Source organism: Aulostomus chinensis, chromosome 20, assembly GCF_037954235.1.
Source record: "Aulostomus chinensis isolate RoL2024-O1b breed Wild chromosome 20, RoL_Achi_v1.0, whole genome shotgun sequence".
Taxonomy (NCBI): Eukaryota; Metazoa; Chordata; class Actinopteri; order Syngnathiformes; family Aulostomidae; genus Aulostomus; species Aulostomus chinensis.
In genome coordinates, this window is record NC_141339.1 from 18,418,191 (window position 1) to 18,443,958 (window position 25,768).

General features: G+C 42.5%; 2 protein-coding genes across 12 annotated transcripts in view; both read right to left on the reverse strand.

Moving 5' to 3' along the window:
* tpd52l1 (tpd52 like 1) overlaps nucleotides 1-6,247 on the reverse strand; it is an 18,169-nt gene extending 11,922 nt beyond the window's left edge. For 2 of the 7 annotated variants that reach the window (XM_086189823.1, XM_086189820.1), the window contains exons 1-4: nucleotides 5,875-6,246; nucleotides 3,295-3,393; nucleotides 1,893-2,144; nucleotides 442-462 (exon numbers count right to left, since the gene is read on the reverse strand). In XM_086189823.1, the coding sequence (XP_086045949.1) occupies nucleotides 442-462; nucleotides 1,893-2,144; nucleotides 3,295-3,393; nucleotides 5,875-5,893 (391 nt within the window). In that variant the 5' untranslated portion in view covers nucleotides 5,894-6,246. Of the gene's footprint in view, nucleotides 1-441; nucleotides 463-1,892; nucleotides 2,145-3,294; nucleotides 3,394-5,874 lie in introns of all 7 variants that reach the window. The other 5 variants (XM_086189819.1, XM_086189821.1, XM_086189824.1 and 2 more) reach the window with 5 other exon arrangements.
* A 2,724-nt stretch (nucleotides 6,248-8,971) lies between these two features.
* Nucleotides 8,972-22,800, reverse strand: rnf217 (ring finger protein 217). 5 transcript variants are annotated; one of them, XR_015110656.1, is made up of 8 exons: nucleotides 21,565-22,796; nucleotides 16,923-17,144; nucleotides 16,288-16,452; nucleotides 15,559-15,656; nucleotides 14,585-14,688; nucleotides 13,968-14,039; nucleotides 9,495-12,150; nucleotides 8,972-9,367 (listed from the first exon to the last, which is right to left on the reverse strand). XR_015110656.1 is itself a non-coding variant. In XM_086189805.1 (7 exons), exons 1-7 carry the CDS (start codon nucleotides 22,510-22,512, stop codon nucleotides 12,068-12,070), a joined length of 1,692 nt encoding a protein of 563 aa, XP_086045931.1. In that variant the 5' UTR covers nucleotides 22,513-22,796; the 3' UTR covers nucleotides 8,972-12,067. The 5 variants fall into 5 exon arrangements, 3 of the variants coding, with proteins under 3 accessions (XP_086045931.1, XP_086045933.1, XP_086045932.1); XM_086189805.1 differs by having other exon boundaries at nucleotides 8,972-12,150; XR_015110657.1 differs by lacking the exon at nucleotides 8,972-9,367 and having other exon boundaries at nucleotides 12,073-12,150; nucleotides 13,968-14,248; nucleotides 21,565-22,800.
* Between the last annotated feature and the right edge of the window lie 2,968 nt (nucleotides 22,801-25,768).

A 25,768-nucleotide genomic window follows, 5' to 3' on the forward strand; every position in this document is an offset into this window, starting at 1 on the left:
AGGCCAGAAACGTGTATACCATGTCCCAATATGAGTAGAAGATGCCAAATTAATACAGCTGCAACAATGAATGAACTGAGGGTCAGAATTTTTTTTTTCCATAAAATTCTTTTTTTTTTTGAATGTAAAAATGTCCAACATGCTGGTTGCACACTCTGACTGCAACTTTTTTGTTATTAAAGACAGAAAAACAAAAAAAAAAACAGAGTCTGGCTTTTGGAGAGACAAAAGAAGCAATCTGAACACTCTGGGCTCTGGGAAATTGTGATAAACATTTTTCAGAGTTTTAGACATTCTGTAGACGAGATGCTCATCGATTAATCATGAAAATAATCTACAGAATAATCACTGACGTAATCATGGTTTGTTGCAGCCCTACACAACTATTTAAAAAAAAAAAAACCTGTTTGACTGAATGAAAAATGAAAGTGGCTACTGTACCTGCAGTGAGGTGTCCCCTCTCTTGATGAAGCAGCATGACGGGACAGACGGGGACAGAGCAAGGTTAGTGAGGACTGAGAACAGCTACAGATACAGACCTACTGTCGACAAAGACGCACACTGGAGGACTCAACACGAGCACAGCATGCAGAGGTACTAAGGCAGGACACTACACAGCGGACTTGTTCACCTCTGTGACTAAGATAGAAGCTTTAGATAAGAAAGACCTGTTCACACACGACTTAAACTCACGTGCAACATTGGAGTTTTTGTTATCAAAAACCACAGCAACGCACACATGCTAACTTACACATTCACACCAATAATTCCACAAAGAGTACCCTCCTTGATGAAGCAAGCTGAGTTACACAGACTGGTCGGTAGGTAACTATGAATACGCATGTTTTGGATGATTTCTTTTTTAGCCAACGTGCTGTGCGTTCTGAAGATGAAAAAAAAAAAAAAAAAAGCAGCTCACATGACATGACTGCATTCGTGTCACTGCCAGAACAAGCTCTGTCTGTGTTATCATCTCAGATGTATGTGACAATTGTTTGCCACTGGTCACATGCATTTGTGTTTGTCGTTATAGTAACAAAAAGAACAGTGTGTACTGTAAACTTCTTTTATTTTGCACGCCAATGAATGTCCAGGGACTTATTAAACATGGTGGCCTGAGCACATTTAATAGGATTTCTGATGAATATTTGAGTTCAGGTCAGAATTAAATCATACTTAAACCCAGTTATGAAGGAGTGCAGCACGTGCAAATGCTCTCAAATGTAAAGATGCCAAAATGAGTTAGCGTTGGACAATTTACCTGAAAATTTCATTCTCTTTGCCCTGTTACACATTAAATGTGTTAAATGTTAAATGTGTTACAACTACTTTCACCAATACTGGTTAAAGTCAATGACGCTTTTGTTTACAGCAACCGTGGTCGGAAACTTCGTCAACAGCGACTACACAATTACATTTATGACAATTCTACTGCTTTAAACATGATATATTTTACGGCATGCTTCCATTTTAGTAGGACAGCACAACTGACAACTAATGTACATATGAATTCATTATCAAACATGTGAAAACAGTTGATTCTATTGAAAAGAAACCTTAACTTTCAGTCTAAATCAGAGAGCACGATTGCTCTTTTACAAAATTGTGCAGCGTACCCCTGTAAAAAAAAAATCAAACGAGCAGGTAAAACTGAGTTCTTTACAATCAACGGTATGTTTAATGTTGATGAGTTAATGTGGCCCAATTACTGAAATCAATAAACTGTGTTTTTTCTTTTAAAATCAAGTCTAGCATGTTATTTCCTGCTGTTCCAGCTAAAATTAGCCTCAGCAGGAACTGCGGGCCTGTTGAATGAGGCTTCTGTTTCAGTAAATGTTCAACCAGGGTGAAAGGTCATCTACTCTACTAGGGGCTCTGGTCTAGGTCTTCACCTGTGCTGTCCAGTTGCATGTCCCAGGTGGTAGTGGACATGACCCAGTTGTCTGAGTGAGACCCTGACGTCTGCTCCCAGCAATCCTCCTCCTCCTGTTGTGGTGATGTTTTAACATGCTCGCCTCTATTCACGACTGCTCCCTCAGTCCACTTCTCACCATTTTGAAATGTCTGAGCCAAGCCTTCAACATTTGAGCCTGGGTTGTTAACCGATTCCTCGCCAGAGGGGTAAGATGAACCTTGATTCACCCCTGGGCAGAGCAAGGGGTGACAATATGGAGAGTGAAGGATTTGTCTCACAACTGATGGTCTGAGGACATTTGGATTTTGACATTCTATGATGCAAACATTTCAAGCGAAATGATAAGTGGTTGCTGCAATGTGCAATAATTAATTTTGGCAGAAAAACTGAAGAGCAGAATTATGTGACTTTGCTTCACTTTCCATAATTCATTTTTTAACTCTGGCCACTTGTGAGCCACATTGGCAGAGTTTGCCTGTATATCAATCCATCGATGCACAACCAAACAAAAAATGTTCTTGGAGGTTAACCAGTTAACCATCAACTGGTGACACCCCTAATCCAACTGTCTAAGGCTTGTCTGTCCCCAGTTTACAAAGTCGGACAAGACTGACTACTAAGCCCAGTAACCACTGAGATTTTGGACTGTCACAGACCAAAGCTGACTAAAGGTATTGACACCAAAACAGCGTTCCTATGTCAGCGAACCATCTTCCCTCTCCACGACAAGTCCACAGTTTTCCTTTATGCCTTTTTTGTTCAGCTCTGTCCTTGATGAGGAATATTTCAAGGGCTAGTTTATTACTTAGTGTCATTATTATTTAGCAATACTATGGCAACAAGACGCAGGTGACGGACACTTAATGGTGACACTGACAACATGCTGATGACGTGAATGACACAGTGTGGTGACTTGCCTTCTGGGCTGTGAAAAATATTACATTTTATTCACAATTCTGTCTCAATTTTTCAGCCCCTAATGTTGGCATTATTATGCGTTGTTGTGATAAACTGATATTGTATCCTAACTACATTATGGCAGCTATTTTTCTGTCAAAATTTTCAGTAAAGGGTCACAATGTTCACCGTATTGGATGTATTGTTATAAAATTGTATAGGGATTTGATTCATATTGGGAGGTCCTTGCCTTACCCAGGCCTAGTTGTACCCTGCATTAGCAGATCCATGTCACTCGGTGTAGCTGAAGCAATAAACCTTTAAGATTATAAAGATCTCACAGTATCGACCAGGTACAAGTAGTGGAATAATAAAAAATCCCACATCCGTCGCTGATGTGACATCCACACACCTGCTCAAACATCCCTAATCTGTGGTCTGCGTCCTTCAGTGTGGATTTAACTGGTAGAGTTGAGTCTTACCCTGCTGCCCCTCCTGTGAGGCTGAGTTAACCCATTCCTCTCCAGGCCCCATGCTGCCCCAGTCCACCACTGCTTCACTCAGAACACTAGAGTACAACTCTGCAGCAGAGCAAGGCAGCAGGGTGAGAGGAGACAAGAAAACTGGTTATGGGCACATGCAGAAGAATCCCGCAGCGTTAGCCAGTCGAGCCTGACTCAGCATACATGTCTACGCGCCGTTATCTGACTCTGCATTTGAACAGGAACTCTGACAGGAAATTTGCCTTTTGACCCCATTTGTGGCACATATCTGAACATCTAGGAGACGTTTCACTGGATAGACCTGATCGCTGCTTGTCAAAAAGCCGGTTCAAAGAGCAGATCTAAACCAGGTAGCAGTATAAACAACGAGATCTATTGTGATTCTAAAACAATTAAGCAAGAATATCAAAGGTTATTGAGCAACACAAGTCCCCTTGTTTCAGCTGAAATCTCATTAGATTACAATGCAGCACCACAAGACCAAAGAGACACACACGAAGGCTGATTCAACGCTCCTTTCTGGTCCCACGTCCACGTCATGAGTTTCAGGGAAGAAACTGATACCAATAAAGTTTGCTTTGAAAATAAAGTCATGTTTTATGCATCAGTCAATCACTACTTTATCAATATGATCCTAAAAGCTACCGAAGCAGGTGTCTATCACTCGTGATATCGTTGCACTCTTTAATAGTTTCTCCTTTTCTCCCCCCTCTTTTCGTCTGCGGTGGAATACCTTTGGTCACAAGATTCACATTTAGGCCCCGTGGTCATGTGGCCACGATAAATCAGAGGCCAAGGGATGGTCATACGGCTGCAAAATCGATTGACCGCAGGCCAAGTCTCCTGCAATACTGGAGACAACATTTCTACATTTATGTTTGAGCTTTACGTTTTGATTTGAATGTTCCCTTCAAACTCAAAATAGCTGGAACATGAGTGGAGTTCAGACAAACATTATAACCGTTAAAAACAGGATTGATACACTTGGTCTGAAACCAATAAAATCCCACGATTTTCCCCCGTACTTCTGAGAAAAAAAATGCCCACGAAAAATTTACCAGCGTGCTTTTAACTTAAACTAACGACAAGCGGCATGGTTAGATACAATGTCAACATGTATGAGAGGTGGTAACTGAACCAAACGCACTCTAATATGCAGGTAATGGTGAAGCAAATTTCTCAGTTTTCTGAAATTGCCTGGCTTCATCACCATTAAAAAAAAAAAAAAAAAAAATTCTAACAAATTTACAAACTCTGTGAATTTTCCAGGTTTTTCATGCCAACATGAACTTTAACAATAAAAATGGACTCGAGCTTTTAACTCAAAGTGACCCTGTTCACTGTGTGACAGGGAGTTACTTATTCCTGCAGGAATGCTATCACCTGCCAGAATAAACAAACCTTCATCTCACTGACTGCATCCAGTTAGAAACCACTGACCCACTTCATCAGCTCAGGACTCTAATTGCCAATTATACAAAACAGACTGAACCAAACAGCAAAAAAAAAAAACTTAAAAAAAAAGGGGTTAATGTAAAGCCTGCAATAGGACAGTTGTAACTCAAGATGAGCACAAAAAATTCACACTCTCACTTTAGAAACATCCTCAAGGGAGAATATTAAGATAACATCTGGCAACAAAACTAAAACACTCCGATTCCTTATTCCTGACTACATCAGTTGTACTGTAGATCTTTTCGGAGCCACAACAAACTTTGCTTTGAGCTGCTTAATTGTTTTTCATCACCGCTCCATTATTTTCGCAATGAAATGATGAGTCATTTAGTATGTAAAATGTCACGAAAATATATAAAGCACAGTGAGTTCTTAAAACTGCATCTTTTTGCCAATCAGACATCTTTAAACTCTTTCGGTCATGCATGACAAAAATAAATAAGAAACTCAATTTTTTCCAAATTCTGGAACCAGCAAATGTTTGTCGTTTTAGTTTGAAAGGAAAACATCTACTCTTTTTTAGCCTTCTCACGCAGGCAGAACACACAGACTGTTTAAATATAAAAGCAATACATGCTGGAAAAATTTGATGACGTCAGAGGGAAATGTTTTTTTTTTCTTCTCAAATGTAACAAATACTCGTGTTTTTGGATATGGAGACAAGAACTAGAGCCCCTCACACAGATTCTGAGCCAGGTCACGAACTGCTGTTTGCTGCGGGAAGTTCTCTTCACTCCACAACAACGCACACGCACACCAAGTGCTCAAGTATCACTCTGAAGCTGTGAGTACTAATTACTTCAACCTTCCCGGAGGATTTAGAGGTAACCCAGTACAAGTACATTCAGTGTGAAGCCGAAGCAGGCTGTACATAGTTTCAGATGCTAGTTTGTGTTTATTCTGATTGGTGCCAGGTGAGGTCGGTGACCGTCTGCTTCGGCTCATTAACAGACCAACGGTCGACACCGGCAAAGGCTCGCAGCCGTTAACACTACTAAAGTAAACATCGCGCGGGTTTTTGTTTGTTTGTGTGTGGTGGTGGTGTGTGTGTGTGTGTGGGGGGGGGGGGGGTATTTTTTTCACCGTTAACCGGCTCTGACTCACCTTGCTGTCGGGTTTCCATCTCCAGCAGCGGCAGCAGCAACACTATTCCAGGTGAACTTCAAAAAGAAAAAAAACAAAAACAAAACAACAACAACAAAAAAAAACCCAACGAAAACGAGCCCCTAGGAGACTCGGTGCGGTGGCACGCGCCGTCAGGTTACCCGGGTTTCCTTAGCTGTCACGCGCTCGCTCGGTTCCCCGGGCGGAGTCTAGAGCACGAGCCAATAGGATAACGCGGTTATAATTTACTTAAATTTTGTTAAGAGAAACACCCGCCCCCCAACCGAGTCAGTCCTCATTCGGTCCCTGATGGAGAACTATAATCACGGCGCACAATACCACCTCCCACCGGCCATAACTGCACCTCTGCGAGTCCTGGCCCTTCCCTATACTGCGCCCTAGCGGCCGCGCCAAGTAAGTACACTTCATATCGTTCATTAGAAACTTTTTTTCGTCCTCAGTGCTTGAACATCCATCCAACCATTTTCTATGGGGGTCATTGTGGGAGTGTAGATGGGGCACACACACTGGACATTGGGCGGGGGGTACACTCTGGACGGGTCGCCATTAGGGGCGATGAATCTTACTCAAGGATACCTTGACATGGTCACCTGGGGACGGCCGCTCTTCCTCGGAGCCATGCCGCCCCCAGTGCTTGTACGTGTATTATTTAATAGTAATCCCTAGAGACAGAAGCTCAACACTCCACTGACTCTCAGCCTAATGTTTGACATACATTGTGAGCTTAATTTTGCGTTGGTTACATGGCTTTGGTATAATCCTTTTCATGCATTATTAAGAAATGGTCACTCCAGACTAAAAGCACTTTGTGTCCACAGTGAAACTAAGTAAAATACAATATAATCTATCACGGCAATTTTTTTTTTTGGTATAATTATTTAACAGTATTATTAGACAATGCCATCATTTTTATCGTTACACACAACGACGAGTAATCCTACAGCCACTGCTAATAATTACATAATAACCCAACTAGTCACTATCCATGTGGTCTCATTGTTTTATGATGGATGTAATCCCCTGCAGTCTCACTGCTCAACAAATCTAGTTTATGGTGCTTTTATGACCCCTGCTGACATAAAATTGTAGCCACACTTGTGGTTTCTAACGCGGTGACAAATTTACCAGCAGACATGACTAAAAGGACTGTGAATTAAACAAAAGCATCAAATTAATCAGCTGAACACCCACAAGCCTGTCAATTAGAAGGCAGGCTGGTGGTCTGGCAATGCTTGATGAAAGTGGGAAAAAATTAACAGTCAAACAGAGCATTTTAATTTACAATTTAATTTATTCTCCATTGGATTTTTCTTGGATGAAAAACAGTATTAGTGCCTGGTTCAGAGCAATAACAAGGTAACTCATGGTGGCAGCAGGAATAAGTGAACATCAACTTATAGGTGCAACCAGGGAACCTAGGAAATCAAGTCTGAGACACATAAATATGTTTCTGCTCCCCAGCAAGTGGCATTTTTATATCGAGAAACTTCATTATGACGTTTCAATATGACATGAATACCCACAAGCCCAGAGAATTTAGATAATGCATTTTGTCCCCTACATCAACATTCACAACAATATCACAGTGCTTCCACTTTATAACGCATCAGGCGAGATAAACGCGTGCAAACTGCAACAGTATTTTGTACACAGCTGAAACCCTGTAAAACTTCAGTTTTAGCACTTGTTGCTAATAGGAGGCCTGATTGTTCTGCACATTAGCCTGTGGGTAACCTACTCACCTACATCAGGAGACATATTATAATGACACATGACACTCTGCTTGAGCTGTTCTCACACACAATGCTTCAAGTGGAGAGCGATACTCTATAGAAGCTGTAAAGGCACAATTGCATATCAGTATCGCTGGGATTTTAACCAAAAAAAAAAAAAGGTAAAAAGGTTGCCAGGTGTATTAGCCAGCCAAAACACCCGGCAATGAAAAACTCATCGGCTAAAATAGCTCTCAAGTCATTTAGTGAATTAATATAAAGTGACTTTTTGTTGCAGGCAAAGCTTTCCTCAAACCAAAACTTTGTGTTGGCATAAACATGAGTGATCATAGCGCAAAACCTCTCCAAATGTTATCTGAACATTGTTACCTGTGGGCAGACCTCCAAGGTTTACAACCTCCTTTACATTTGTAATAGAAACTAGAAATGAGGAACTGACCAGGACAAACCACAATCCCTCTTTCCCCTCTGCATTTGTCCTGAACAAACCCGTGTTTGCAATGATTGTCTGACCAGATATTAGCTCAGTAAGACCAGATCATCCCTGAGCTCACAACCCGCCTCAGCAGAGTCCGACACACAAAGCCTCAGATGAACATCACAGCGGAGAACTTCTTCAGGGGCCATGCAGGAGGAGGCCCGGGGTTAAATTGGTGTCAGAAGGTAATTTGGGAGCAAGAGCGAGTGTGTGACTTTGATCACGCAGAATAAATCAACCCCAGTGAGGCTGTCCGTGAATAGGGTTGAACAGGAGGGGTGTGAATGTGGGCTCCCAAGTTGGAAAGTCGCGAGATGATATTATAAAGGATTAAAAAAAAAAAGAAGTCTCCCTTACTGTTTCTAAAAATAAAAAAAATACTATAACTGCAATAAAACATAGCATTTTCATTTCAAATCTGGCTGTCTGGACACGCCCTTTGGGGAGTGTGATGATTTTGCCACCTCGAGGGAGAGTGGAGGTTTGCTCTGCTCCATCCATTTTTTTTTTTTTAACCAAACTGATATTTGATGGTTTTCTAGAATATGTTAATCATTAGAAAAAAAACGCAGGACTATTTTGGGGGTGAAATGTCAAGTAAAAGTACAAAAACAAAACAAGTTCATGACATTGAAAAAAATTGCCCAGTGTCCTATCCAAAAACCTACAATTTCAATCAAATTCAAAAATCAGTGTTAGCAGAGGAGAAAAATGCATGTTAACTGTCTTTCAGCTGTTTAAGTTTGGTGCAAAAAATACATATTTAAATTCCCAGTGTTGAGCAACTTTTATTCTCTTTTTCTTTCACGCTGAGATTCATAACAAAGCACACACAGTGTTCGGAACACACAGGTATTTGAATCTCTTTTGGCACAACAGAGATTCATGTTTTTATTTCCTGGACTGAAATATGCTCCAGGCAAACACACCAGGAAGCATTTTGAAACGAGGGTGGTATCCAGTAATTTCTTTGGCACGGCTCATGTAGATGAGGGGCCATGAGTGCAGTGAACCCAGAACAAAAAATAACATCCCTGAGAGTGAATTCAAACCCAGAGTCAGGACCTGCGTGCAACATTTACTGGTTTACTGTACTGTGCAGTTGTTCTCTCTCATCTCCCAGATGCAGAAAATGTTTCAGACAAGCCAAATGAATTGTATTCCACTGCAAAGTGTCAAACATGCATGAACATCAATCCTGCTTCTCCTGAAAATGTTTAAATTCAGCAAAGTCTTGTTGAAGATTCAGTGTTGAACTGTGCTGTAACACACAAGAAGGACTCCGTGTTAGACTTCTAGGTGCACCGGTACAAAAGGTACCGCTAAAGGTAAAAAAGGACATTTGGGCTCATTCCATGAAATACTCTCATGCACAAGTCCGTTCTTACACACTGTGGGATTCTTCGAGTGTAGGACTTTACAAGAGATGCACAAACGGATGTCAGGAGCAAGGAGTTACAAACAGCCATCGGGCTTTGCTTCCTGTCTGTAAGACAAAAACGGAGGTTAAATAAAGTGCACGCAGTGTGTGAGAGCAAATTAGTGCATAAGAAAGTTTCACGAATGAAGCTGAATGTCTTCAGTGTCATTGTGTTTGTTCCAGATGAAGACATTATCCACCCTTTATTCACTGTAGCTTAGTTATCTGATGATATATTTTGATTTCACAAAAATCTGCTGCAGAAACCACACGACCGACAGGACTGTGAGTAGCTCTGTGTTATATTCACACACCAGAGGCTAAAATCACGCATTTCAGATGAGTTTTGTGGTCGAGCTGCAGCCACAGTTGAGCCTCTTCTGTTTTTATCAGCCTCGGTGATGTCAGAGGAGTTACGGAACTGCGGGTAGGATGGAGGAAAAGTCAGAGCAAAGTGAGAGAAAAAGAGAAAGTGGGGGGAATAAAAAGGAAAAGACGAGTAAATAATAAAACACAATGAAGTGAAAGCAGGGAGGAGAGGATAGAGGGATATGTGGAGGACAACAGTCTGCTTAAATGAAGTCATGGAAATCTCCTGTTCATCTGCCAGTACTTCATCAGTGCCATAAATGGCAAAATCCAACCTCTAAAAAAAAAACCCAATGGTGCTGCAAGATTAATCCAATTGCAATCATGATGTCACAAAAACAGGCAAATTATTACCATCAATAGTACTGCACCCAAAAATAACTTATTTGTAAAAGATGTTTTTTTTATTTCTATTTATTTCAACCCGACCGCAATTATTTATTATTTTGATGCACAAATATGTAATTTATGCAATTTTAAATTCTTATGTTTGAGTGGAGAAATGGACATTTCACAATGACCAGTAATTTGTGTGCAACCTCGCTCGCCAAAGCAAGCAAGTCAACTCATATTTGTGGATTATAGTCATAATTTTGGACCAAATTGTGCAGCACTATCAAGCAAACGTGTTTCTTTCACTGCAAAAAAAAAGCCAAAAAAAAAAGAACCCTACCCACTACAAATACTTAACTTCAAAAACCTAAACAAAAAAAACCCTTCATTTAAATGTAGTCAGTGTTGAAGTCATATTTCCCTCTTCTGATGAGATGGTACAGGCCTCCACGTCCATGTCTACATTTGCCACAACACGCTGTAAAATGCAACCACTAAAAAAAAAAGAAGAAAACAATAATATAAAAACAAAGAGGAAGGATTTACTCTCTCGCCTGCCAGGTTCAGCGTTTTGTTTTGGCACAATACAGCCACCGCACAATTTTTTTTTTTTTTGTGATGATGCAGATACTGGCAGGCAGTATGTGGGCATAGAGGAGAGAGAGGTGAGTGTTTGACCTGCCCCTTTTCCAAACAACATTAGAGGAGTGAAAAAACAGAGACACAGAAAGAGGACTTGATGGAGGACAACAGTGGGAGCCAGGTGTCACTATGATGGTGGTGGTGGGGGCTTTAAACCCTCCAGTAAGTAGAGTAGTGGTATCATCCTCCTAAAATTGATATTTTCTGTTGATTCCAATCGCAGTGGAAATTTTCAATATGCTAATGAGGGTTGAGTTCCAAGCAGAAAGATGATACATTCAGTTTCAGGAGTTCGTTGCATCGCATCCAAAATGGCTTGGTTTTCCATCTCAGGCCTTCAAGAAAAAAAAGGACTACTAATGGAAGCTTTTGTAGGAGTTGACAAAGGAAAATGTTTCTGTATATGTGCCCCCCCCCCCCCCCATTTTTACAGTGGTATTTTCCCATTGTTCCCTCATATCTTTTATCCCAAACATTAGCAACCCACTTCTTGTGTTTTGATGGATTTCGTCTGGTCATAGAAAGCTGTGGTTACATGGGTGGCGAGTATGAAAGACGAGTGCAAAACTGCAAATGTGCACTGGTAAAACTTCCTGCTGTGTCTGGGACAAGATTTAAAGCAACACGGCAATTTTTTCTATTTTATAGGAAATATGCTTATTTGACATTGCTCTCCAGAGCCAGTCAGGCAGATGATCACCCTTCTCTTCTCCGTGCATGCACTAGCAACCAGAGACCTTCAGAGCCAACTGCAAGCTAGCTTAGCACCAAGCACGATGTTGGGTTGGAAGCGTTGGAATACCTCAGGCATCTCAGCCCCCTAATGCAGCCACAGAGGGGAGGAGGGTACCTATCTTCTTATCAGGCTCTGGGGGGGGGAGTCCAAAAAAGTTGGTGTGTTTCCTTTGTGGGATCAATTGTATGGTGTCCAGCATCGTATCACCCCGTACAGGACAGCGGTTCCTCCAGAATCCAGAATATCCAGCATTCAGTTTACAGCAGTTGTCCTCCAGAATGCAAACATTCTCCATGTGATGATGTTGAATCATCCAGGTCTCACTTAATCCAGTTGAAATGTCCTCACTAATCGCCTGCCATCATTTTCGGATGTCTGCCCGAGACTTCAGTGACAGCTCAGGCTGGTTGGCTGGTTCTGTCCCTGAGGAGATGAGGGTGATTTTTTCTTGAGGACAGGTTTCAGATCCACCGCCCAGAGCCCTGTGTGTGCTGCTGCTTCTTCCTCCTCTTACACATGTAATAGACTGGGAAAACTACCAAACCTGTGGATGAGGAGACGAGTGACACGAGGAGATGGAGGGAAGAAGGAGGAGGGAAGCAAAAATGCCCATAAGTAATAAATAAATACATAAGACAAAGCATTTCTGTTGATGATCATCTGTGTTCCACTTTACCTCTCAAATTGATGTGCACAAATGCTGCTCTTGACCAGTTCCATTTCTTTTATACATTTCGGACCATCATGATTTTGTAACATTGGTTGTTAAAGTATTTGCAATTTGTTTTGCATTTTTTGTGGTGTTGTGCTCATGATTTGTCCGGCTTTTTCCTGAGTTAATAACTTTTAATGTATATTAGTGTAAGTTACATCTTGTCTCATAATTAAAATTTAAAAAAAAGGTATAAGAAATAAAAAAAAAGTACACAACTTTAAATGACACTGATGATTTGAATAAACTATCCTTTCAATTTATGGGGCGGCATGGCTCAGAGGTAGAGTGGCCATCTAGCAACCGAAGGGTCGCTGGTTCAATCCTCACTTCCTGTGTCCTGGAGCAAGATGCTGAATCCCTAATTGCTCCTGATGGCCCTGTGATGAACTGGTGACCCATCCAGGGTGAACCCCACCTCTCGTGCAATGTCACTGGGCTCCAGCCCCCCACACACCCCATGAGACCCTTAACAGATAAGCGGTTTAGAAAATGGATGGGTGGATATTCGGATATTCTTTTAATTTGCACTAGAAATCAGGATTAAATTGAACCTATGAGGCGGATTTTCACCAAACATGGTGGAGGGGTGGAGCCTGGGCCTCATTAACTTTTGGGGTTACTCTGGGTAACGTGTTTGGCTGAGGTCGCTTCGGCAGAGATATGCACTCCCTGAGTACTTGACTATTCCATCTTATAGCACACTAAAAACAGATTAGATATACTTGGCACAGATAAGACAAATTGAGCTGAAACCAAGGATTTGAGCGGCACAGCAGATTCTATTAGTGATGAAAATAAATATGAATCTGCCATCGTGGCGTGTTAGCCTGCAGCAGATCATCTGTCAGACATACAGATGCGGAAAAAAAAAAAAGATGAGCACTAATTACAGTTCAGCAGAGACATCAGTGGATCACGATGCTGCATGACAACCAGCAATGACAGTTTCTAGCTGCTGCTTGTATACTGCAGGTGGTAAAAATCATTCTCAAACATGTCACGCGGCACACCAGAAACACTGAAACCTACTAATGTAGGAGGCAGGTTTGTGACCGCTGGTGATGACTTTGGCATAAATAGTGAAGATGCTTGGCTGTGTCACTGGACACAATATTTCAGGATAGACAGTTTGCTTCCAGTAGATGCGGGTCAGTGCGTCTTCTATGCGATTGGTGCAGCAATGTCCCCCCCCCCCCCTTTGATTTAAGTTAAGTCAGTTTTATTTGGACTGCGCCAAATCACAACAAAAGTTGTCTCATGACGCTTTACACGTAGAGCAGGTCCAGTACCACACTCCTTCAATGAATTTACACCCAACAATTCTCCATCAGCAAGCGCATCCTGCGACGACAAAAACCTTCCTTTTAACAGGCAGGAACGTCGAGCAGATCCAGGCTCAGTGGGGACGGCCTCCTGCTTTGTCTACTTGCCCGTAACTGCAGGTCGGCCATGTATATTTTGCTTAAAACCGATGGCAAAGAATTATGAGCAACAGTAAAAATGTGTAAAAATATCAGCTTCTCTGCACAGAAGACGCACTGATCAAATCGACCGAGGCTAAGAGACTTACTATGGGCTGCTGCCTCATATGATACTTCAAAAATCCCAACTATCCGTTTTAGTACAAGTGAGTATTATGACGTTACCTATCACCACTGCGATTGCTCCAAGCACCACAACCAGCAAAAGGACCACGGGAGCTATCAGCACCTTAGTGCCTGCCAAGGATGCAAGGAAGAACAATAATAATTCAAGGTGAATAAATGTTGTCAGGCAGGATAAAAGTTCCACGACGTAACATTTTAAATGGGTTGTTATGTTATATTCTGTTTAAATTTGAATGCATCTCTGCAGAAAACTGAAAATGTTTGCCTGTTAAGTGAAAGCTGAGCAGATTTTAGTGGGGGGGGGGAAACTTCAACTCCATCTGCAGGAAAAAAAAAAAAAGTCCCTAATTATGTACTAAATCTGTGCTGCTGACAGTCTGGCATGGGGACAGCGATGTAATGGCTACGTGGTGCTTGTTAAAAGACAAATTAGCTCCCAGTTTAACAGGTGCTGTGCAGCTCTTACTAGCTGTAGATGTCATGGTAAGCAGAGTCAGACAAATCTATTAGGAGTGCCTGGAGGCATGTTAGCGCTCACACTGGATAACTGTGAATGACTAATTCACTGATCTGATAATGCAAAGCCTTCCACAGCATATCTGTATTAATTATGTATCTGTATTCATGTACAACTCAGTAGTTGCCGAAGAGCTTACCGCAGACAGACCCTCTAATTAGCCGCCGCAGATGTGGCTTATCGGGTAGATAGCGATATTTGCAGCCAAACACGCTGAGGTTGGATGTGTGATCCCCGAAAAACCTGAGATGAAGTCAAGTGCACAGAAACAAGTGAAAAAGACAGTCAGAGAGAGCAAATTTTATTTATTCATTTATATAACCCCCCTGCCCGCCATGTTTCCTCCACAATTGCCAATTACTCCTACTGATCCTTGCTCCACTCCCTCTGCTAGTCTGGGGAGGGCTGTAGTATTTGCGGTAGATATGTTTAATTAATTGGTTTGAGTGAATATATTGTGTTAACTGATGCTGCTAGATAATGGCAGCATAGGCAAGGTTAGACATGGCTTTGACAAACAGTAGAAGAAGAAGTGACGCCTGCCAGCAGAGAGGTCCCAAGGAATTACCTTGGGTTGGACAAGTCGTTCTTAAGTACCAGCTACTAGGCTGTGTGATGTTCGGGGATGAAGACAAAGTTTGGTAACATCCATGAAGACGATGGTGGCAGCAGATCAGAGGGACTCTGACTTTCTAATTTCCTCTCTTTACAAAAGGCAAAAACTCCTCCTACAAATTCCATTGTAAAACTGGGGTTTGTTTCCTGAATTTTGCCATTTCCATCTATCTTTTTCAATGCGATATTTCAAATGTGAATCAAAATATTTCAATGGAAACTTGACCAGTGAGGAGTTTCACCAGTGGGACCCAGGCAGTGGAAGGATTCCACCGTTCCCCTAGTTCACCTCCCCAGTGCAGGTGCGCTGACTGACCAGAGGAGGCGCTAGCACAGGGAGCAGGACATGTACCCTTGTCTGGCATCCCTCTCACAGGCATGGCCACTTTTCAGTAGGGATGCCAAACCCAGCCTGAGGCAATGCAGGAAACCCAACCAGCGACCCTTGTATTGAGTACATTAAAAAAAAAGAAAAAAAAGAAAAAGGAAGTTCCTTACCTTAAGTGTCTGTAGCGCTCTCCACAGCGGTAACAGAAATTAGTGTTACACTGCGTACAGGTCATATGGTCACAGCCTTCTGTGCGCTGAATGTGGATCTGTAAAGAAAAGAAAAGAAGAAGAAACCCACATCCACCATTAAAACTACACCTATAAGGACAAGAGACTCTTTGCAAAATGTTCTCTCAAGCATCTGGTTTCAGAATCTATCACAGAATGAAATATGCATGAAGCTAATGGATCTTTGCGATCTGGCTTCTGCAGCAATGAGAAGACTTTTCTATAAACCGCACATTAACTTCAGCTGCTCTCAGACTCTTTTTCCATAAATGCAGCATCAGACCAATTTGTTGGCTTCACAGTCAAACCGTATCCTCTCTTCCTTCCACAAGTTCATAAATACAGATGGGAATGGTTCACTGCTGCAAGCAATCAGGTCCCATACACCGGTAATTAGCTTAATTGATGTCTTCCTTTAGTCATCTGCTGACAGTCAAATTAGATATTACGGAGATGAAATACCAGGGAATAAAGATACAGGGTTGGACATCATCATTACTGCAGTGGGTCCTGCTGCGCTCATCTTGTCCCTGCACTTGTCAACAGGTCTACATCAAGTTTGAAGCCGTCATCGATTTATTCTGCCCTCCTGCACTTAATCCTACGTTGTCTGTCTGAGTTGTTGTTGTCGTTGTTGTGCAGCTGCTCTCACCCTCTACCAGGTCTTACCTTGCATTGTGGACATTTCTGGGCATTTCTTTGTCCGTGTTCTATGACACTGGCCCAGCTTCTTAGCAGCTTGTCTCCTTTTCTGTAGTCCCGGCATTTGAGGCCGTTATGCCAGGGCGCGTGGCATTTAAAGCACCACACAAACTGGCAGTTACTACACTGGATCTACAGACACAGAGGAACAGTGGCTAGAATTGTGTTAATCTGCCAAGGAAGTTGGGGTGTTTGCTTGTCTGTCAGCAGGATTAATCCAACTGACAGTGCCACCTAGTGGTGACCAACTGTAAGCCTGATGTAAGAATTATCATTCCATTTAAATAAAATAACACCGTGTTGTCTTATAGCAAAATAGCATAGAGCAAAAACAATACATGTTAAGTGTGTGTTCTCTAGTGCCTCCTAGTGGACACATTCTGCAGTCCACTCCGACATGCGAAACTAAGGAACAGGCACACACACGGATGCGGGTGTGAGGATCTGCTCATTACTCCCTGCAGCTTTAATTGGTGTCCAAGCATGAAAGTAAAAGGGCCTGAGAGCCGACAGAGGCACACACTCTCCAAGTACTTTCTACTTTCCACGTGTATTTCACGGATATTACTTCTGAGTGCTCATTATCTCCAGTGTCATCTTACCTTGTACTTGTGCTCGGAGCGGTTGGGGTTGTGCTTCTTCAGAGAGGTGAACTGACTGCACTGGGGGCAGGGCTTGGTGCTCGAGTCCAGCTGACTCAGTTCTAAAAAGTAACGATATTTGGCCACGTCTTCGTTGGCTAAATGAGACATCACCAGCGCGTCGTCCAGGGAGCCGCTACACTCTGTGATTGGACAGCTGATGAAGGCCTTGGCCACTCGCACCTGGGAAGCATTGCAGAGAGGTGGTGAAGAGCCTGTAGGAGGTGCTCATTAATGAAGGAAAATCATGTCGAAGTCGGCTAAAAAAATGGTCCTGAAGGCAGATGACATTCTGACTTTGTTCAAGTGGGTGAATAAAATAAAATTTCAGGTTTTCAGTCACATAATGAGAACAGAAACCTCACCGAACGGCATGGAAGGCACGATGATTACGGTGAACTACCAGGGACAATTTTATGCCCCTGATGGGAAATAGTTAATAATTTAGGACACAGGCACTGAAAGTTAGATGAATGGAAGGCTGGAGGATGTTAATGTGCATTAAAACAAAAACATTAGTCCAGAATGAGCGGCCAACAAACAAACAAGTGAACTGGTTCATCGACTCATTAAAACATTCTAAATAATCCTGATTGATTTGAATTAAATTAGATATTAAACACAATTTGATAATGATGGTGTACCTCAAGCCTCTCTTACTGTTCTCTGAAATTTCCTGATAAAGTGGACAAGTTAAGAAACACATTAGCATTCAAAAAAATGATGAATAAATCAAACAGCATTTTCAATGATCCATGACGCAGCAGGAAATAAGATTCCATTTCTGACAATGATGGCGTAGCTTCAGCTTCAGTAGCTGAGACTTTACTCCCGGCAGAACAGACAGAATTGATGCTTTGACTTGTCACGATGTCATTATCAACTAGAAGTGAACTCCCAAGATTCACGGCAAACCGACAAACACACGAGAAACAGTTTTTTTCAGTAGGATGCCCAATAACGTCAGCATGTCAAAGGTATCAACAGATCAGATACTGGTCGGTATCAGACCCCTGAGGGACACCGGCTCTCTCCTGCTCAAGTCTCTCATTTCTGATAGCAGATGACGAGGAAACATGTCAGCAAGTGCATTATTTACGAGTGTTTCCAAATGTTTAGGAGAAGATGTTCACAGTGTTTCACTGGTGAACTTCAGCTGTTGATCAAATTGCTTTAATTGTCAGCCCCCCCCCCCCCCCCCCAGGTTCATTGTTGTTACAAAAAAAAAAAAGAACAAGATGTGATGGTTCCTTTCTTGATCGATATTAAAGTCTTTCACCGAGTCCCATAAGAACCAGCCTTGCACCATGCTATTTTGTTTCCAGAGATGTTAGAACAATACTAGTGTGTGTGTGTGTGTGTGTGTGTGTGTGTGTGAGTGTGTGTAGGTGTGTAGCTGTCATACGGAAGCGAGAGGGACACTAAGCTCAACGATGATCTACCTCCTCTCATTTTCCCATTTTCCTTTTTCTCCAACTCACTCTCCTTTGTTCTTTTTCGCCTCGAAGGGCATTTCTTCTCCTCTATTTTCTTCTCTGCCCTTCACTGTCTCATTTCACACTTTCTTTCAGTCCATCAAAGCCAGCCAGACAGTTGCCCTGACACATGATAAGACACGAGAGCATGTCTGTGTGAGGGTGTGCAATGAAAGCAGGCCAAAAGTTAACAACAAACTCTGAAGCTCAGATGCTGTAACATCCAATACCACTGCAAAGACACACACACACACAAACACACACGCACACGCTTCTGCGCACACACGCAGACTTAGAAAATTGCCAAAAATAATTATGAAAACGTGTACTACAAAGACACAACAGCTGATGTGTTGCCACAACAACGAAAAAAAAATGCTGTGATGACCACAACCAGACTGGTTGGACGGGTTTTGACTGCTGGCACGCTCTGCTGCTCTCAAATACACACAGGCAGGCGCTGCTGTGTGTGCGTCCACTATTTACGTTGTGGGTATATTTACTCTGAATTTTTCACTGTCGTACGATAACACAGGGGCTCCGTATCTGCAGGCAGACACACAAAACTTCAGAGAGGGAAACAAAGTATCCTGCACAGCAGTTGAAAGTACCTTTGGAAGTGAGCAAGTATTGACGGTATTGTACTGATACGAATGATGATAATTACTAGACTGACTTGTGTTTACAATTGTGTTTGTTTGCACAAGAATGTCATCAACATTCTTACGGTTTAGTCAGAGCTCACGCTCAGTTTTACCCTCACGCTCCCATGAATCCAACGCGACGGCTCCATCTGAACCGTCTGTTCACATGAAAAATACACCAAAATGTATTTCAAGGTTTAACAGCAGCCATTTAACTAAAATGGATGCCAGGGTTTCCAGTGCTTCCGTAAAGGAAGTCAGCACTCACACATGGAGATACGTGCGTCACGCCTGAATGAGAACGAATCCCTCTTTGAGAGGAAGGTCTTGCGTTTTTATGACATCGTCACTAGATCTGTGTCATAATGTTCTTAAGAAGACAACAATATCATTTATCGTAATTGTTTCTGGGACAATCTCTTGAGCAGCTACATGTGTTGTGTAAAGCTGAAACAAATACAGAGGCGCAGGATGTCCAACCTTTGTGCTTATTGTTAAACAAATATTGACCGTGCAGGAGGGAAGTGGTAGTTTCCTACAGTATGGAGGCTGGAAATACTACATCTCCTCTGCCTGTCAACTCTACCCAAGTGCCCATGAGCCAGGTGCCAATGATGCAGCAAAAAAAAGGGCCTAAAGTCCGTAAATATTTCCAATTACATGAATGAAAACAAAAAAATCTGATTCCAATGACAGTTCACATGACTCCTGTGTGTGCTTATCAGAGCGTCTGTGTTTGTGTGAGCGTCCCCGACGTGTTATCAAAGCAAGATAATAGCAGATAAAAAGCCAGCACCAGCGGGGAGTCTTGCTGACGGGTAAAATATATCAAAACAGATTATAGCAGATTATTGCTACAGTAGCAAAAGGGACTGTAAGTGAGATAATGACCAGGGGAATGCTGACAAGAGACACTGCTCAGCACAAATCTCCGTCGCAGCGTGGCTGAAATCTAACGGAGATCAACGCTGCATCCTTCTATTATTGATTTCCTGGAATTTTCAGTGTAAATCATCAGTCGCCAGGCTCATTAACTTTCATTAAAATTTAAACACGCAGGGAGAAGAGGGTGACGTGTCTCCAGTCAACTGATTAGACCCGGATGAATTGCAGACGCGGAAGTGTTGTGATTGAGGCACATTCTTAAGTTGCGGTCAAAGAAGGGCATTCTGGGACGTGTAGGAAACTGCATGAGGAGAGGTGAAGTCCAAATACAGCACCGTAACACAGATGGAACATGCCGGATTAGGATTACAGAACACGTGTATTTCACATCAGGAAATCAGAGATTTGCATGAAGCTGATTTTACAATCTCAACTGTAGTTGGACGATGTGCAGCACTAGCATCAAAATCCCTGAAAAAGACAACAAACTCACGTATTTGGGATTAGGTCTATTTTAAAGGACCAACTTTTTGGGGATGTTGCCATCCTCTCCAGAGAAGTAGAGACACAACTTTCCTTTCTGTGTGTGCATCGGGGAGTTGAAACCCACAGAGGACATCTAGCTGCTAGTTGGGTGGGTGGGGAGGTGGTGGCTGTAAACAAGGCACAACATGACAATTTTCATGAGTACGTGCAAACACACCCTCCTGCCGAGCATGCAAGTGCCACCGCTGCCAGTTCCTGTTTACACACAGTCTGAACAGCGTTTTACAGGTTAATTATTTACTGCTTTTGCTCTGCAGGAGGTAAAAACGAAAACCCCAAACCCACCTGGAGACAGTAAATCCCTGATAGCTGATATTTGTCCGGCTGCGCTCTTATTTTTAAGCTGACGTTGCTGAATGAAGTGATGGTGCCTGTATGTGCATCTCAGTTTCTATCTCCAGCTTTGTGTTACACTGGCTATTGTGTTCCCTCATTTATAGCATGCGATTGTTGCGTTGGTGTGTATTTATTGTGGTGACTTAATTCTGTGGCCTGTCTTGGCCCTTTGCTCTCTCTCTCTCTCTTTTCCTGGAAACTGATTTTACGGGCAGTAAAATCTTTTTATGTAAAGGATCTTGATAAGTATAATAATAATAAAAAAAACCCGACAACAAGTCCTTCAGTGGGAAGCACGAGAAAAAAGATGCAATGCGGGATAAACAAACAGCTCACAAAGTAAGTGATTGTGAAAAATATTCCTGAAGGAAACCCATTAAAATTCATAAAAAGAAGTTATCACATGATCTTAGCAGACCTGTGACTTTACGACATGATCAGCAAATGATAAGATCTGGACCTTTTCAACTCTAATATTTATGAAACATCTAAAACACAAGGGTTGAAACTGTTCTAGGTCAGGTGCGAGTGAGGTGAACATGCAGGCTCTACTGCAGGGGCTGCCAGGACTCCCAGCCATGCCCCTGATAGTTACATATCACAAGACAAACATCATCGCACAAAGCTACTCAAGGACACTTCACCCAGCTGCAGACCGACCCAGCCCTGCTTGGTTTGGGGGCAGAATCTCAGCACAACACACTCCCTCCCACCAACCTGCGAGCTGACGTAGATTTTCAGACACTCGTCACACACGGTCTTCCTGCAGCAGGGCAGGGGTACGATTGTTTTCTCTTCCAGGCACACCCGGCACGGCTGTATCTCTGTCTCACCGCCGGCCTGCTCCAGGGACAGCCGGTGGGACACATCCCAGAATGGATCCACCAGGTCGTCCAAGGTGTAGAGTACCGGCTCGGGACTCGAACCTGCATCTTCTCGTCCCTCAGGTGTGACGGCTTCACCGTCTGTGATATCAATCCGGTGGCTGTCGTTGGCGATGCAGTAAACAGTGCAGTACACGTGTTCTTTGACACTGAGGGGCTCTTCTAAACTTACGGCATGGCTGTCACCGTCACATTTGCTCGAACAACTGCTTGTAACAGTCACAATTCCGACTCCGCTCACATCAGAAGTCGTCAAATCCTTCAAGGTTGGCTCGTTTTCGACCCCCGCTCCGCCCGTTTCTCGCGCTGACTTTTTAGAGTCGCCACAGTCACTTCCATGAGCACTCGTAACGTCGTTGTTACCGGGTTTTTCGCTATGTCCATACTCGACACCGCGCTGCATCCGACTGCTAGTACTTAAACGAAGAGAGGGAGATTTAGAAACCCCGAAATTCCTCCGTAAAATCTCGACAGCGCTCGCCCTCCTCCGCTCTCCTCCGTTGCAGTTGTTGTTGTTGTTCCCCTCCGCATCCCTCTCCTCCCCGCCGCTCCTCTCTGAATCCTTGTATCCGTCCAGCGATAACCGGGAGCTTGTTCTGGTGACACGGCGATTAAGATCTCTGACCGACCGCTCAACTTTGCTATCGCTGAGGGAAGTTTCTACGGGCAGGTTGCGGGACAATTTCACCCTCCCCTCCTCGAAAGTGCTGATGAAACTCGGCATTTTACACGCGTCAGCTATTGGTTCGTCATCTTCCATCACCGATGTTGCTCTCCCCATTTAGTGTGCGGTTAAGCCCGGACCCGCTGCCTCTCTCTCTTGTCCAGCCACCAAAACAAAGCAGGCAGCCCGGTACTTCTGGGTGTTGTTGTCGGCAGGGACTACAGGCTGGGTTAAAGAAGTTGACGTAGCCTCCGAGCTGGTAAAGTGAAACCAATGCTGGTTCTCTGCCGACCAACAGGGGGCACTGATTGACAAAGGTGTGACTGCACCGAAATCAGTAAGAAAACGACCCTTCTTAAAAAAAAAAAAAAATATTGTAAAAACTGTGCTGGAAGAAGTGGCGTACAGGTAGATTATTCAAGATTATGTTTATGCTAATCTCCAATACCATAAAATATCATCTCAATGGGGGGTGGCACGGTGGTGCAGTGGTTAGCACACGCAGCAAGAAGATTCCGCGTTTGAGCCCCGGCTCCAGCACGGGATCTTTCTGTGTGAGTCTCCATGTTCTCCCTGTTCCTGCGTGGGTTCTCTCTGGTACTCCAGCTTCCTCCACAGTCCAAAGACATCAAGAGAGGACGAGGCTGATTGATACTCTAAATTGACCGTAGGTGTGACTGTGAGTGTGAATGGTTGTCTGTCTCTATGTGTTGGCCCTCTGATGGACTGGTGACCTGTCCAGGGAGAACCCCTTTCATGGGATCACAGTCACTTTAGAAGTATTATAAAAATATTAACATAATACAAACAAACATAAGCGTGTTTTTCCTCGTCCAAAGTACAACCGCAAATACGCGTTTCCTCAAAATCGGTCTGTTTTGCATCCTCCTACTGACAGACACACCGACATCGTGAAAATGTCATTGACAGAGGTGATAAATTAAAAACTATGCCGTGCCATTTTTATTATCATTGTTATTATCCTGACTGACCATGTTGTAGGTGGATGCTCCAAGGCTACACAATATGAAAGGGTCCGGACTTTAAACTGAATTCTGTTCTCATCGTCATCAAAGCCTCCTTTAACCACATCATTCACTTGAACACTTGAACACAGAGGGATGAAACTAATTTACACAGACACATTTTTTAGTTCAGTGCTGTTGGCAAAACTTCCAAATAATCCTATCTGGGTCGCTTGTAAAATGGGTTGTTAGCTCTGTTACAATTTCTCATTAATGGCGTTGAGCCACACAGTAATTAGTTTGCTTGTCCTGTCTGTGCCTAATTGGTTTTAGCGGAAAATGCCAACAATATTAGAAGCCGTTACAAGTGGGAGTTTACACCTATTGCAGAGAGCCCAGGAAGCCTCTCCACACAAAACAGGTCAAAAGGGAGAACGCTGCGCAGGCAATGAATAAGTGATTAAACTACCTTGAGCATTTACTCCTTCTAAAACTAATGCATCTATAAAGAGCCATTTTCTAACTCACTGAAGAAGTCCTAATGGGTGAGACGGCTCATGTTTTACTTTAAAAGCATTACTCTCAAGGATTTAAACACTTTGGGCGGTAGGTGAGGCTGTAAGAATACAACCTGCCCTCTTACAGATTACCATGTTTCCTTCCAGCGACCCCCTTGTTCTCCCTCGTACTCTTATTACTGGTTACTGAAGTGAAAGGAAAGGGTTTTTTTAGTCGTGCCTTCAGGTGTCTCCTAAGGTCAAATTTCCTTGTGGAACAGGTTTATCTTCATGTAGTCGTTTTATCAAGTAGATTTTCTGAATAAATTAAATATTGGAAGATCTGGCTGTACAAGAACAACACCTCGAGATTAGTATGTTACCAGAATAACTGAATTTTAACAGATTTATGTTGGTAGTTTGAGATCATGACCACAAAGATTTGAAAGAAAAAAAAAACCCACAATACAGACTTTCTGGCTCAACTGTCAACTTTATTCCCAACCGTGTAGTTTATATACAGTCAGTCACCTGTGGGAAAACAATCCTCAAGAGAGGAGTTAAACCAATAAACATGGCTCCAGTCAGTGGTGAACATAAACAAATCAATCCAGAGTTTAAGAGGAGACTTTAGTTCGGAATGACAGGTAATAACTTTAGATACGATCGATTGCGATGTCATTCGTTTATATTTCTGCTCTGATGTACTAACAATGTGAAAAGTGACTTGATGGATTCTAATTATGCATCTGTGACTTTATCTGCAGGGAAAACGTTGATATCAAATTTAAATTGTTAACGAGATGCCACATGATTGGTTGATTTATGATGGGCAGCTGAGCCCTGGGGTACCTCAGGGTTCTGTCCTGGGTCCTCTACTTTTAGCACTTTTACAGCTTTTTTCTGGAATTCCCACAGATAAATGTAATTGCACAAGCACCACCCGCGTGACTGAAAGAACGTGAAAATTCAGCCAGCTTCTTAAAAGAGCGAAGGATCCAACAGAAGATTAACATCTGCTAAACAGTTAACCACTGTTGCAGTCTTGAAGTTTATTAGCTAAGTTTTTCAGTGTCAAACTTTTAACAATATGTTGTTGTTGTTGTTTTTTGCCTTTTCAGTCACAAATATTAAGTTTATGGACATTTACTTAATGTTTCAGGAGCTTTAATTTGTTGAACTGTCTCTGCATATGCTGCAGCTTTTTTTTTTTTCAACGAATGCAAATTTTCTTCCTGAAAAGTCAAAAGCAAACACATGCCCCCCCCCCCCATATTACTCATATATTTCCGTACCATATTAGTAACTAATGCCATACTATGCCACAAATATCAGAATACAGCTGTTGCAGTTCAGGAGATAATCTAGTATATCTTCACAAAGGCTTGACTGAATCTTTAGTGACCCTATTTAGCTTGTGTTGCAAATATCCTCACAACCGCATCCTGAAATCTAAAGACAAAAGCTCTATTGAAACTTTCAAAGTCTCAGTGTGAGCAACAGACTTTTTTTTTTTTGCATGATGTAATTTTGTCACTCTTATTTTTGTGGGGCAGTTACAAATTTTAAGGAGATTTTTCTTCACTTCTTTTGATTTTGGTGCAAATTGAAGCTTTTCAGATTCTGGGTTTTTGTTCAGTTCACCATGACACAGAAAGCAATGCACTGCAGTACAAAGTCTCTCTCTCTCTCTCTCTCTCTCTCTCTCTCTCACACACACACACCAAATCCATTCTGATTTTTTTAAGTGTGCCCCAGACTAGCACCATTTAGATAGATTTTGGTTCCACAGTGACATGTTATGTTCATTTGATCTCTTGAAGACAGGTGACAGATCAATTCACTTTCAATTCAAATAGTGTCCATGGATATGCGTCAACCTTTCACAGCATTAGCGCCAGAATTTGGCAA

What these genes read in the sequence shown, in the direction of transcription:
- rnf217 (XM_086189805.1), bottom strand. Translation starts at nt 22,512, where the DNA reads ATGGGGAGAGCAACATCGGTGATGGAAGATGACGAACCAATAGCTGAC. An exon ending in GAGCGCTACAGACACTTAAG is followed by an intron (nt 14,689 to 15,558) that starts GTAAGGAACTTC and finishes ACTTCATCTCAG; the next exon opens with GTTTTTCGGGGATCACACAT. An exon ending in AGCAATCGCAGTGGTGATAG is followed by an intron (nt 12,151 to 13,967) that starts GTAACGTCATAA and finishes CCTCATCCACAG; the next exon opens with GTTTGGTAGTTTTCCCAGTC.